The following is a 15,406-nucleotide window of genomic DNA, read 5'->3' as shown; positions in this document are numbered from 1 at the left end:
TAACTTATTTTGTTTTAGCGTTGTGTAAACAAGGTGCTTGAAAAAAGCTCGTCGCTCAAAGTATTCAATGATCAAGCTAGTCAACTAGTTCAATTATATCCAGAGGTTCAAGAGGAAGTAGGTTGGAGGACCACGCACCTTAATTCAAAATGGGATTCAATTCTCAGTATTTTGGGTCCTTCGGATTGTGATATGTGCGATCAGGACACATGTTTGGGTAAGTAAATATTCTTGATCGCCCTGTGTTATATACAAATTATATTAGTTCTCTTGAAAACTCGTATGTTTCACAAGTCAACTTTCACACTTAATAATTTATAAAATTTAGTTTTGTTAAGGGTTCTTATCTGAGATAATTATTATCTCAATATAAATTTTAGAGTAGTAATATTTTGAACCTTCTGTCAAATTGTTAGTTGTGCAAGTGCATTGTGTTGAAAGTATTTGGTTTTTGTTGCACGTTTTTTTTTCTAATTGATGTCCGGTAATTATATTGAATCCTTTTTTTTCACACTGCATATTTCGTTTCTTTACAAATAAAACTGACAACGACCCCATACACATCGTGTAAAACTCATTCTATTCTTCCATCGGATTGAAGTGAGCTCTGAATTATGTCAATATCGTATCCTCTACAAGAATTCTCTTCTCTCTATGTTAAGTTAGGCAATGATAGGAGCTGATCTAAACACACACACTAAGATAGTTATATTTAACTTGTGTAGAGTTTTCTAAGGAGTACTCATGCTGTATAGTTTTGTATTGCTTACACATGATCGTTGATCCGCTCCGTTGGTCCAATCCACTTGAAAAAGAGGAACTGAATTACATTATTGGATCAAAATTTCAATCTGACTTTAAGGTTTCGATCGAAATATGATCGACCCTAATTTCAAACCGGGTCTTCAGCTTGGATTCAGCTGCTACTGGTTTCGACATCATCTACTCTCCCAAACTGCTTCTTTCCTCGAATTTGTTCATGGATTCTTTCAACAGGTTTCCTAAGTCGACTCCTGGGCGATAATGTGTGTCCATTGTTTTCAGTTTTCCGACAGTGCCATTCTTCAAAGTTACTCTTCTGCACGGCGCTTCAGATTCAGCCATTATAAACCGTGTGCAGCATTCCTGACAAGGTCTTTTTTTCCTGTGGCTCTGGATAAGTAATTTCCTTGTAACATAACCTTTCTGTAACCCAGCCCTGGTTTGGTCACCTTCACAAGAATTTTGTCTCGATCTCTCTTAATGACCCTGTTTTGGTTTATAAGATCCAGACCCATCAGTCTATCATCCGTTATGTTGCCCACAAAAATGAAATGGTTGAATTTATACTATCCAAACTTTGATCATTGCCTAGTCTTTCTTTTCCCTGATTCACCATTCTTTTTGGTTTGCGGCACTGATGTTTATGAACTTTTTTACCACAGTTTCAACATTCCACAACTCGTGTAGACAGTACAGTTCTGTATTTAGGGCATTGAAGAACAAACTCTTTTTCTTCACAGTTGCAGCATTCATAAGAACGGGATAATGGCTTTGTTTGGACACTACGATTGTTTTGCCTACTTATTTCACTCCACATTTTCATTACTCATCCCTTTTTGTAATGTCCCTAGATTTGTCTGACTGTCGGTCGGTTGACGGTTTCTGTACTCTTACTTAACGCCCGTTTGTATGTCTCGTGACACTTGCATGACTGTTTAAAACCTTTCTTTGTGGCCTCTTAAAAATGCAATGCAATAGTGAAGGAATTTTTGAAACTAGCAGATCTAAGGATTGCTTGTTAGTTTGGTTGCTTTTATTGTTCAGACAGACAAAATCTGGTAATTTCTATTAGTTTCTGCTCAGGTCATGGTTTAGATTAGCCTGTAGTGTTTCTGTCTGTAAGGATGCCTAAGCCCCCAGTCTAGCAGGAATAGTTGTATGAAACCTGCAAAACAACAAGAAAAAAATGACCTAGGAACTCAAACACACTATAGTGCAGCTTATTCATAACTTAGACCCACAGTTAATTTATCACATGACATTTCTACTTGCTGAGAAGGCACTGTTTTATCCATTAGACGTATTAAAGAATAATTTATAATTTTTCTAGTCTACAAAAAAATGTTGGAGTTCATCGTCATGTGTTTCAAATAATAACTCATATATCAACAAGTGAGTAATTATATTCACAGATCATTTTTCTTGTCTATAAAGTGATCCAGAGTAACTATAAATTTTTAAAATTATATTTGTTTTGACGACAATGTATGAGTGCATTGAATTAGTTTTGCTATTGAACTCAGATGTCACCAGTATGTTACATATACGTATTTAGTGAACTTGGTACGTAGTGCAGTTATACATTTTTCATACAGTGTTACATATTTTAAATACTGTCCCCTTTGGTTAGTTTAACTGTAGCAATTTTTCGAATATTTATGGACTAATTAGCTCCAACCCATCACTTCAATGTAGCATACCATTTAAGAGTAGCATACATCTAAGAGTAGGCAAAGTTTAATACTATGTGTATTATAACGACAAGTTAGTTACAATTTGAGTAGCCTTCGTTTATGACTGGAAATTTACGTACAGGGTCCCGTTTCTTGTTGGCTACTGAGATCTAGTTTATTGTTGGAACTTTGAAGCTACTTCTAAAATTTTTCAACGTCAATAGGTTTGTTTGAATGCTTTTTCAATAAACAAATGCGTCGTACGATTCCTGCACTGATCACTTCTTCAAATATTACAAAAAAAAACTATTTTATTTTTTTGTTCTACAAACCACACTGTCTTAACTTTTGTCAAGGAGTTTTTAAAAGAAACTTTAAAACATTGGTGCAAAGCAGCATACAACGGAGCTTTCTATTGGTATGTTTAGGGCGTAACTAGTGTATTGCTATACTGTTGGTTTTCAATGACATTGGTAAAGTAGGATATTTGTTTTGCACTTGCCAATAGAAAACGCCTCAAATACTGAGAAGTACTGCTAAAACTAAGTTTTCTCCCCATACAGGGTAGTGCAATAGTGTGGTAAAGCCCTACAGCTTTTTATGTATATTTTTGTATATTTATATTCCTCAAAAAATTAAAAAGTATAGAATATGGATCAATTTTCAGTTTTGAAATAATGTTGGGTGTTGCCAATTTAATTAACAAGAGATTCAAGAAAAAAACCCACATCTTTGCTATAGGCTATAATAACCAAATTACTTAAATCGGCCTAAAAGAACTCACAACTATAAGTAAAAATTCGAATAGATGCAGAAAACATTATTAGATCATACAAGGTGTTTTCTACAGAATGCTTAATTTGGGAATTTTTAAAACATGTTAAATCATTGAGGTATCAAAGGTCTGTTCATTGCTGGTCTCCATCATCAACCAGTGGTAATTTTTGCCGTCAAAACGTTTTTTCAGCATTTAGCTACTCAAAATGCGGGCGGTAGAGCTTCACGCCCCGCATTTGCGTTGCGAGCGGTAAAGTGCCACTTAAGGCATTTAACATATGGTTTATGCATAACAGGCAAATACTTTGATCAGTCTATATTGTCATATGGTAAGAAATACGAAATTATGTAAACTATTATGATGGTGCTTTGTATCATTATGACATTTTCCATCTATCAGCACATAATTTCGAAATTGAATAAATTTACTTATCATAATTTTTCAGGCAATAACTCCGTAAATATAGGCCTAATCCAATCAAAATAAGTATAGGGATATCTCAATGATTCACATATTTTTTTTCTAATACTTATCATTGTTTATTATTAGTACTGTCCAAAAGTAATGGTTTTGTAGTTGGAATACCTTGTTCGATTTCAATGCGCTGTATGACCTAATTGTACCGTTGACCTGTTATTTGTGTACCGCTGTACACAAATGACAGCGACTATCACATGCCTAACTTTTAAATCTCATCGCTTTTCATATCCGGGCACTTTCAGTCTTTAAGTCGGACGAAGATCCGCTGATTTAATGAAAACTTTGATTTAAAAGATTAGTAACATACAGCAAATCAGTTGCAAATGAACATACAAAAATTAAAACTTTTCAATTTAGCGCTATCTTTACTAATCTTTGTTTTGTACCGTATTCTTTTTGCAGTTTTTATTTTGACATATTAATTCAACCAGTATTCGAAAATAATTCATTTAACTTTAAGTGTTAAATTTTTAAAATCGTCAAAACCGTCAAAAGTTGGAGGAGGTTTTAAGAACATCAGATATTTAAATAGTGGAGGAATGGTAGTAGAAAGCAAAAACGAAGTTCAACAATACCTACTGAATCTCGCTTTAAAGGACAAAGAAAATACCAAAACAAAAAATTGCCAAACATTGATCCTATATTTATTGTATATGGAATTAAAAAAAGAATCCAGGATGATGAATTCATAAGTGAGCTGGTACGATTGAACAATGAAATTGAAGAAGAACTGCAAGTTACTGTGGCTGAGACTATTAAAGTTGTAGCAAAAGGCAGGCACCACCTGTATAAAAGTGGTTTATAAAACGAGAAAACGTAAATTTTGGTTATGTGGGAGAACATCTTAATATCGCAGTTTGCTTTAACTGTAATGGGTATGGGCATGTGGCAAAGTACTGCTCAGAAAAACAGAGCTGTCACAAATGTGGACAGGAGCATAGGTAGACCTCAGGATTGTCGTTCCGAGAAGCTCCCTTGAATCAAGGGCTTGACAATGAGATACCCACCAAAAGAATGTTGTCATTCAGCAAGAGATAAAAACTGTCCCATTTATAAACGTGGATTGCTGCAACACAGGAATCAGATCAATTACAATCCAACTTTTTTAGTACAACAAACATAAACCTTAACACAGTAAATTCTTAAAGAGGCAACTGTAGTAAAAAAGACATAACTTTTAAAAATCACCAGAGAGGCATAAGCGTCATTAGGAAATGCAATGGACTCTCTAATTGCTAGGTTGAAGGAGCAGGATGACTGTGATTTTTTTCTAGTTACAGAGCTTTGGAAATCCAAAGAGCAAATTGAAGTTCATACTTTTAAAAGTTTTAAGTTGGTGTCTGCATTTTGTAGAGCAGCAGCATAGGATGCAGCATGGAGGGAGTGCCATTTATATCAGACAAAAATATACTAGTTCAATCTCGACTGAAATAAACTTAAGCTCAAATGTATTTATTTCAAAATTACTAGTTTATTACATCGGATCGAATTTGATGTCAGGGTTGGGTTGTTTTAAAACAACTGTTTTAACACAGTTGTTTAAAACACGTTTAAAACACTGCAAATTAAACAGGTGGTGTTTAAATCAGTGTTTTAAAACTTATGTTTAAAACACTGTTTTTTTTTTCAACTAATTAAAAGCTGATTATTATGTGCCTATATTTAATTTATTTAGTGTTTTCAATTCTTTGAGCCTGTGGTCTGCTGTATTGTAATTTTTAAATTAGAGTTTTTCTTGTTTTTTTTTTAAATTTTTTTTAGTATGAAAGAACCAAAACTAAAAAAAAAATCAATTTGAAACATACATTTTAATGCTACTTTTTTAAAAGGAATATTTATGCACTAGGCAGCTACCAGCTCTACAAAACTTTATTGAAAATATAGTTAACTACATAGGAACAGAGGTATAACACCTGTAAAGTGTAAACTGTAAAAAAATCTGAACTTAACATGTCACATGGGTAATAAGTTATAAAAGTTAAAAGTCAAGACCTGAAAAAAAAACATAAAAGCTAATCTTCAGCATTACTAGTAGTACTAGTAAGGTAGTGCCCACGTTCCCAAGCTAAAAACTATGAAAACTTTTACGTACATTATTTAACATTTTTATTTAGATGTTGAAACATGGTCAAAGTTGTCTGTATACTGTATTAGATAGCAAGATAAATATTGTTTTAAAACACTTTTTTGATTTTAAAACAATGTTTTATTTCACACGCAAGAAAAGACTGTTTTAAAACAAAAAACATGTTTTTTTGGTTAAAAAACAAGTTTTTTGTTTTTTTTTAGAAAAAAACAATTTTCACTCAACCCTGTTTGATGTCTTACACCACTCTCTATTAGATTATGTATCTGACTTATTATGGGCGACAAAAAGTACAGTGTCCTAAGTGGTAAACTCTCACACCTCACTCAGAACTCAGGTTCTCTTCTCTCTAAGTTTAAATCAGTCATCAACACAGCACAAACCACCCTCTCCTCTTTGAACACTCCATGTCCGGCTGCACCCAAGCCATGAAGCCCCGCACGGTCACACTACCATAGTGATAAAAAAAGGAAAAGTCTAAAAAAAAATCCCCTATTTTAACCTGTTCAGTGTCCAACTTGTGAATGTCCACCGCGGTTTTTGTTGTGTGACGTCCCTTTCGTGTCTATTTGGTCTCCTTCAGATAAACATGCAGTTCATCATTCAACTTCCTTGGGTTTTGATAAAGTTTTTTCCCTCTTCAAGAATAAAAAACCAAGCAACTGACTTCTTCTTCTCTTTGACATCAACACTGGGTTTTGATTAAGTTTTTTTTCCCCTTTGAGAATAAAAAACCAAGCAGCCTGTCACCTCAGAACCAGAACTGGGTTTTTTGATCAAGGTTTTTTTCCCCTGTGTAGAATTAAAAAAACACCTTAGTACATCTGGGTTCAGCTGTCCCCCCTTGTAGAATGACAGCCAGCAGACTAGTGTTAGGCAGATAACAACTTATTAATATATATTTGTGGAGACCGACTCTGAGTTTTGCTTTCACTTACACTCACTACTCCACTGTGTGCATATGGACTACTACTTTTCGATGAAATAAACTTGCTTAGTGCAGAAGGCACTAGTGAGGCCTGTGTATGTGAAGTTAAGTTAAATATCAGAAAAATAGTGCTACTGTGCGTATATAGGCTGCCCAACGGTTCATATATGAAGTATTCCGGGATAGACTGGAAACAATGATACAACGGTGTTCTCATGTTGGTAATGTTATTTTCGCTGATGGTGACTTTAAAGCCTTTCACAGGGTGTTTCAGAAAAAGTAGGTATACTCCAAGTGGTTTATTATCCTTAGTGGACCGGTTTGGAATTTTTAAGCCATCATCAGCACTCTAATCTGCCGAGCAAGAGACAGCTCAAAAAAGTGTTTGCTTGCTGTTGGAAAAGGGGAAATTTAAAATCGTCAGATCGAGACCAACCAACCGGAGACCATCACGCAATCGGCCCCAAAACACATTGTCATAAGACACTCACAAGACTTCCACGGCGCATCACTTAACACATTAAAACAATTTACTTATTTTACAAATTAAAATGAAGGACAATTAAAAATTAAAAGTTAGAAAATAAAAAATTTAAAACGTTAAAAATAAAATAAATAAATAAATTTATATAAATTATGACATATAGTCCTATGACAATGTGTTTTGGGGCCGAAACTCTTAGTGACTGAGGCAATAATTTACGAGAATATCTAGAAGGAAAAGAAACAAACGCTAGATGTTGTTATATTACTCTAGATGTTATATATTATTGTTTATAACTCTGTTTTAGAGCTCATGGATTTTCCTAAAAAATATTCAAGTCTTTTAATATTTCCTTGTGTTTGACGTGTTTTTTATTATTATACAGTTTGATTGGTCCGGGTAGAATCAGTGCTGTTCCCCTGTGAACAGTTACCTAATGCCATTTTTTTAATTTGAACTGTTCTTTTTTCTTGAGGAGACAATTGCATTCGCCTAAATGTACAAAAGTCTACTGAGTTGGAGCACGATAAAGCGTGAGTTGGTTGGTCTTCAATAGATGGCGCCGACTGTGCAATTGATTTTATTAAACGTATCGAAGAGAATAATCTGCAAAAATACAAATAAAAAAGTCTCTAAAGTATCTTATATCTTTTATTATTATTGCTTATGGAATTCTTTAATTATTACATTAGTAGGCTTTATAGCACAGCACATGATCAACAGAATTTAAGGACAGTTTAGGCTAAATTGTGTTTTGACTGTGACATTCTCAGTCTTATACAAACTACCTAATCCACTTCTACTTGTCATATTTAATTTTTGCAATTTCGCTTTCCTCTGCTTGTGAACTGATTAGATAAGCCTAGAACATGTAAGGTCAACTCTTTATTTATTTATATGAAATTTGTGCCATTCTAAAGTTTAAATAAAATTCCCACAGCAGAATTGCTTAGGTCGAATGGTTTTTTGACGATTCAAAATTTAGGAGTGGGGTCCTTCTATCTAGTTGTAGGCAGCATAACGAAGGGTGAAACTTAATACAAACCTTTCACATAAAGATTGAGACAGCAAAATAAGAAAATTACCGTGTTCGAAAAGATCGTACTTTTTTAAATTTAGTTAGTATTTAATGAGATAGATCAGTTCTAAAGTTTTATATTTAAAGATTATCATAAAAAATATTTTAGGCTGTACAAAGCTTTGTGAACGTTTCTACTGTATTATTCAGTTCAGTCATATCAAAGCAAGTAATTGTTCATACAAATATTCTCTGTTGGAGATATGTTCTATATGTTTGTTGAGACGAATTACTCATTTTTTTCTTGGTTTATTGGGTCTTCTGTCTCACACAAAAAAAAGAGTTGTGTGTTGCTACATCCTCTATTAATATTGACCAAACTTGGTTAAATATTCTAGAGGAGGAGATAACACTTGGTCATATCAAACGTAACTGAAATTTCTTGTAATTTTGTTTTCATTATAAAACCCACCTTTCACTACAACAATAGATAACCTTTCCTATTGGAATGACAAAAGTCAAAATTTATGTCAATTTTTATTGACAAAACCCTTCTCAGAGTTCCATATTGAACATTATCAGGTTTAATATTTATTAAGTTGTTGTTTTCTGTGTTCTGCCGTTGTGTTTTTTCTTTTTTAGATTCTCTGAAGACGGTGGTAGATTTTCCACCGAAACGTCAGCGTTTTTAGGTAACAAGACCGAGCCTAAGTCAGTGGTCTTGTGTTGGGACGACTAGGTTAATGTTATTTTCAACTTAGTTGAAAATAGTGCGAAATTCCATTTTCCCAACAAACCTTTTTTTGTGTGAGACAGAAGACCCAATAAACCAAGAAAAAAAACAAATATTCTCTATTTAGCTGTCAATGTCAAAAGTTTTTTAAATTTCCTTCTTCTTGTCTGTTTGGTCAGCGAGAATTCTGACACAACAATTGTATCTTTTGATTGTATTATATGGATTCTAAAGTAACAAAGTTTTCTGCGTAAACATTGTTGCTGTTAAATTTTAAACCAAGGAACTAAAACATTTCGGCCATTAATTTCCGTGTGGTTGCTCATTGTTATTGTAATTACTTGTTTATTCAAAATACCTTTTGAGCTTAAATAGTAAATATGCATAACTTCAATTTAACGTGGGTTTTAATCCCGTTAATCCATTACCATTTTATGGGTCGTACCATCTGAAAAGAGCGAAAATAACCCTTATTATAAATTTTCTCTATTTATTATAATTTTTATTGTGAATTATGAGTTTTGCTGTGTTAAAGTTGGGGGGTGTCATTACCCAAAAATATGTACACCTGTATCCCATTTTGATGATGCGAGGTAATTCTAGTAATTCTGAAACTGGCTACATCACAGTATTGACGATATACATATAAGCAAATACCCTAAACACCAAAAGTTTAGGTTTGATTTGTGTATATTTATTTATTATTTTCATTTATTACTATCATTCAGTGGAAGTGAATCGTGATTTAGTATAACAGGCATTCTTAAAATGATATAAAAATACATAATTCTTAATAATTACAATATTTTTTAGAGAATTCCACATAATTTGGAAATGATTGGTAATAATTGTAATAAATCCTAAAATTGATCGGTAATTTCGAATAATTCTACATAATTTTATCAATTCCTAAAAATTCCAGCCATTTTACAGGGTGTCCAGTAAGCACATGATCAAAAGGGTACTGCGACATTCTTTAGATCGAAAGGTGACGATTTGACGTAATTGTCATTAGAAAAAAGTGTATGGTTCCAATGCTATTGATGGTCAAAGTTCTTGAAAAAAAATCTATTTTCGGAAATATTTGGAGAACGTTTTGATGGATTTTAATGAAACTTGTCTCTAAGTAAGGCTCATAGTTTGATAAAACAACCACGTCCATTTGAGTGCTAAGTTCTTCAGTGATTGGTATGTATTGGTCTTTTTTCAAGGCTTTACTACTCTTGGTAAAATCTCCTAGCATTCATAGTTCTTCCGCAAAAAATGTTTTTGTGTCCCCCTGCTATTTACCATTTTATATATTTTTAATGCAAATAACGTAGCCACCAGTTAATTTGATAACTACAAACTAACTATCAAAGTTTTGACGTTGGTGACAATTTAAAAAAAATTGTTTCAAACAAAGCTAATGGCGTTTTCAAATGAAGAAATGACTGACATGATCAAAGTCTTAGGGTTTTGCGAAGACAACTTGCGTGAGAGTGTTCGCGTCTACGCTGCGCGATATCCAAATCGACGAGTTCCAGATTACCGCACATTTGTAAGGATTGAAAGAAGTTTACGGGAGACAGGGCAATTTGGTGTTAGAGCCATTGACCGTGTGGGTCGTCCTCAAGTTCGTAATGTTGATGAAGAGGACATTTTAAACAGGGTCGCTGAAGACCCAAATATTAGTATAGTCGCCGTTTAGCACTGGAATTTGGCGTACCAAAAAGTACAGTTAATTGCATCACAAGACGGCAGCTCCTTCATCCATATCATGCAACGCCTGTTCAGGAGCTTCTACCACCCGATTTTGACAGAAGACTTCAGTTTTGCGTTGACACGTGACCCAAATTTTACCAGCAAAATTTTATTCCCTGATGAAGCTGGATTTACTAGAAGTGGTGTTTTTAATTCACATAATTTCCATCATTACGCAGAAGAAAACCCTCATGTGGCGTATTAACCACTTTTAGCTGGAATTCCGCATAAATGTGTGGGCCGGTATCATCGGAGACATTCTTCTGGCTCCTTATATCCTGCCTCATCGCTTGAATGGTGAAAATTATCTTGAATTCTTAGTGAATACTTTACCTGTTCTAATGGAGGATGTCCCTCTTAATGTGCGTGCTCAGATGTGGTTCATGCACGATGGTACTCCTCCACACATTAATAGAAATGTAACTGCACATTTAAACAACATTTTTCCACACAATTGGATCGGACGGAGAGATGTTCCTGTCGAATGGCCCCCGAGGTCCCCTGACTTAACACCATTAGATTTTTTATTATGGGGTGTCTCAAAAAATAAAGTCTACGCTACTCCTGTGGAATCCGAGGAAGAGTTATTACGTAATTCGGGATGATGCAGAAAAGTTGAGGAAAGTTCAATTCAATTTCATTAAAAGGATCCAGCTATGCATCCGAGAAAATGGTGGGCTATCGAACATTTGTTGTAATTTATATTTTTTTGAGAATCTTCTGCTTTTGATATCTGGCTGGTAGTTTCAATAGAAAATTTTGTTTTAGTTTTTTTTAACAACGTCAAAACTTTGATAGTTAGTTTGTAGTTATCAAATTAACTGGTGGCTACGTTATTTGCAATAAAAATGTGTAAAATGGTAAATAGCCGGGGGACACAAAAAACCTTTTTTGCGGAAAAACTATGAATGCTAGAAGATTTTACCAAGAGTAGTAAAGCCTTGAAAAAGGATCAATAAATCAGATTAAATAATAAAAAATGTTCTGGTAATTTTTGAACCCAGTCACTGAAGAACTTAGCATTTGCCAAAGGCAAATGGACGTGGTTGTTTCATCAAATCATGAGCCTTACTTAGAGACAATATTTCCGAAAATACATTTTTTTTAAGAACTTTGACCATCAGTAGCATTGGAACCATACACTTTTTTCTAATGACAATTACGTCAAATCGTCACCTTTCGATCTGAAGAATGTCACAGTACCCTTTTGAGCATGTGCTTACTGGACACCCTGTAGAAGTAAGTAAATTCTAAGGGCAAACATCCTTAGGTTAAATATAATGTCTCTTCCACTGATCAAACGATAGTTCTTAATAGGTTAAACGGAAACTCCACCACAATTTTTAGCAGTCTAAACACAACATCCATAAATAAAAAAATAATATATTTTTTTTCCTATATACTCTCGATTCGTTCTCACATGATTGGGGCTTTAATTGCTATACGTAACATAAAGCATAAACAAGTTCATTGGATTTCTTTCTGTATGTTTTTTTGGTGAGAGCGGTTAGAGCTACAGTTACCTTTACTGATTGCCTAATATATTTTTTCAGTTATTATTCATGTAGCGGTTAAATATTAATACAGTTGTAAAATAATGTCAGCACTCCTTTCTTATGGTACTTTTCCTTTTCAGTTGGGCAAATCTATCTTTGCTGATTATTACAATCAACATCAAATACCAAACAGATAACCAGTTGAAAACTGCGAACAGTTAACTTTAAAGTGTTAGTTTATTTCTTATTTAACGCTCCGGTGGTCTAATAGCTTTAAGATTTGCTGTAGAAATTGGGAAAAAAACTCCGCGTTACGAATTTGTCAAGGATTGTTTTTAAGCTGTTTAGAAACTGCGGGAAAAACCTTATATTATTTTAAATAGTGCGCGGCTATCTATGTAAGTTTTTTAACAGAGAAATTGGCTTATTAATATTTGAAAACCTATAATTTACCTATTATGTGGATGTAAAAATGGCAGAGATTACCTGCTGCTCTGGGACAGCGGAATTAAAATTACATTAATTATTGGTGCAGCATGCCATTAGCTGCCTTTCCTCGATATTAAAAACAAATACAAAACTTTTGATACAAAGTACAATACATGTAGTTTTGATCGTAATTTGTTTATTATGACCGTAAGCCGATGCAAGGTGCTTATTTCCTTCAAATGTGTAATCGTGATTTCAGCTTTGAAATCAATCTGCAATACCTAAAGCTATAATATGCCATTATAATACAGTAAACAGTTAATTATGTTTTTTCACATTAGAAATGTTACTTTTACAGACATCGACCACGAACTGAAATGTTTGAGGAGCTGGTTCAAGATAATGGAGTCCTGTCTTCAGCCTCTGGATTTTAGAGCCAAATACACCAAGACTGAAATTGAAACTAAAGCTTTAGAGTTAAATGTAAGTATTGGTTATCTAATAGTGTGATATAATCGTCGATTAGGTTTCAGTTCTAATGTGTTTTTGCTTTTCGAACAAAGCTTTTTTCATTTCACACAACGATGATTTTGATGAATCTCCAATTTTGTCTAGTTGGATCAGATTTATTTTTAGTTTATTGGTTTCCAAAGTAATCTCAAGCGAAAGTACTTGTCATAACTAGGTACTTTGGTTATAAACATCTGCCGCTTGAGAGCTTCACAATTTTCCAATTTACCTACCTGTACACAAGACAAGATTAAAACATTTTTTTCTTGAACGGCACGAACTGAAGAACGTGCAGTAACAATGTGAACGTCCTATATTACATTGCAAAAATATGCCTAGTCATTTTTAAGGTTAAACCGACTCGATCATAACACGCGTTAATATCTAGAGAGGGGTATTCACCCTATTGCAACCAGTTTCTTATATGAGGGTTACTTATTCTTTGCTTGAGGACCCTACTTTTAGTTTGTGAATATCCTCTCTCATATAAATAAGGTGTTTTAATGAAGTAGGAAGCAATGGTTTCTTTTGTTGTCAGCTGGAAGTTTCCATACAAAATCGATTAGTTATGTAAACTGAATTGAACTGTCCTTAGTTTTATTTTAAAACATTAGTTAAACGTGAGTGTTGAGTACCTGGTCATTATTTTTAGTGTGGGAGTGCTGTGTACAGTTTCATCAATAAAGGAGTGATTGTGTCATAAAGGTAAGAACCAAAATGGTCAAATTATGACTTCCCACCAGCCAATCTAGGCAACAATAGGTCTAACAAAAAAATCAACAAATATTAGCATCAACCTCATGAAAGCTTGCGTGTTCGTCAATTAACATTGTTCGCCTATGGATCGATCGTTTTCTTTTTAGTTTAACACAATAAGCTGAACTTATGCAATTATTATTTTTATATCTTCCTACTTCAGTCATTAGACTTAAGGCTAAAATACGAACAAAGAATTCCTCAGTAATTGTGTGTGGTTCTCACGTACTGACGGACATAATTAGTGAAATTAAATATATATCTCTATAAAATGTTATTGGAATTATAATTTCCGGAACAGAATAATGAATTGTGGTTAAATGATCACTGAAGTAGAAGTTTTCAAAATTAATTAAGATATATTCAAAATAGGAAAGAACGAAACTGTCGATCTTGACGTTTGTTAATTTCTACTAGATATAAACATTTTAACGTTTTACAATTGTAACGAAAATAACATAGTGAAGACGTAAAGATGTAAATGCCAAATTGAGCAGAAGAAACGGAGATTGCAATCGTCATCAATCTTCCGAAGAGAGAGAATGAAATTACGTTTGAATACAAGTAGTTAAATAAGTTAACATTTACATATAATGACATCATTACCAGGTCACATACGGAGTGTAAACCAGTTACGTGCCTGAGTATACCGCGGCTAATTAAAATGCTAAGCCATATCTTCACGTTGCGTTTGTTTAAGTTTTTACAACTGTTTTGCAAAATATAACAACCGTGTCTTATTTTCTGTTATTTACATTATTTTTGTGTTTAGCTTTATCTCCTTTTCACTTTTGATTAAAATGTCTTGTTTTGATATGCAAATATCAGAATCAATGGCAGTAGTTAAAGAGTGAGCAGGTGTTAAATTTAATCGGAATTATAATTATTCTAATGTGTGATAAACTTTCATTTTTGTTAATAGTAAGTTGATGGAAATTTTAGAAGAGAATTCTAGAATTTAACTTAACTTTTAAATACTTTGTCATTGTTTGACAAATGCAGGGCTATTAGTCTTAAAACTTGACTAACACTATTATGTAAACTCGCTGACAAACTACGGGGTGGCCACTTGTGTTATGGTTGGAATTAGGCCAAAATAAACAGCAGATGTCTCCTTTTTGCAAGTTGACGTTTCGACCACCGCCTGTGGTCATCTTCAGAACTTTCGTAATTTAATCAACTACTAAAGCAATAACCAACTTTAAATCTTAATCAGTTTCATGTCAGTTTTTTCTCGACTGGCGTGTTAAAATTTCTTAATACAACGTTAAAATGTACAATTAATTAGATATGCACATAATACTGTTTACTTTCCGTTTAAATTTAAATTGACAAATCGTGATGGAGAAAGACGTATAACTTAATATTGTACCTTGTTTTTTAAAACATATTTCTGATTAACAGTAGCACGTTAAGCTTTCTTTTCATTTAGGCACCAGCAAGAAGCATGCAATTTGTTTACGAATATCAAATAATGTTCTCCTAGTTTTGAATCATGCCTACGTAAAGAATTTGTATAATAGCCATTGG

General features: G+C 33.6%; 1 protein-coding gene across 2 annotated transcripts in view; it reads left to right on the top strand.

The window, feature by feature from the left end:
- Positions 1-15,406, top strand: part of klar (klarsicht) — a 174,278-nt gene that overhangs the window by 68,353 nt on the left and 90,519 nt on the right. Inside the window, exons 6-7 of one of the 2 annotated variants that reach the window (XM_081994470.1) lie at positions 19-217; positions 12,969-13,093. In XM_081994470.1, the coding sequence (XP_081850596.1) occupies positions 19-217; positions 12,969-13,093 (324 nt within the window). Of the gene's footprint in view, positions 1-18; positions 218-462; positions 485-12,968; positions 13,094-15,406 lie in introns of those variants that run through there. The other variant, XM_081994471.1, reaches the window with a different exon arrangement.

The sequence above is a fragment of the Ips typographus genome, linkage group LG16, assembly GCF_016097725.1.
Source record: "Ips typographus isolate SLU linkage group LG16, UJ_Ityp_2.0, whole genome shotgun sequence".
In the NCBI taxonomy this organism is placed as follows: domain Eukaryota; kingdom Metazoa; phylum Arthropoda; class Insecta; order Coleoptera; family Curculionidae; genus Ips; species Ips typographus.
Note: the sequence above shows the minus strand (reverse complement) of the source record. Positions and strands in the feature narration are given on the sequence as shown.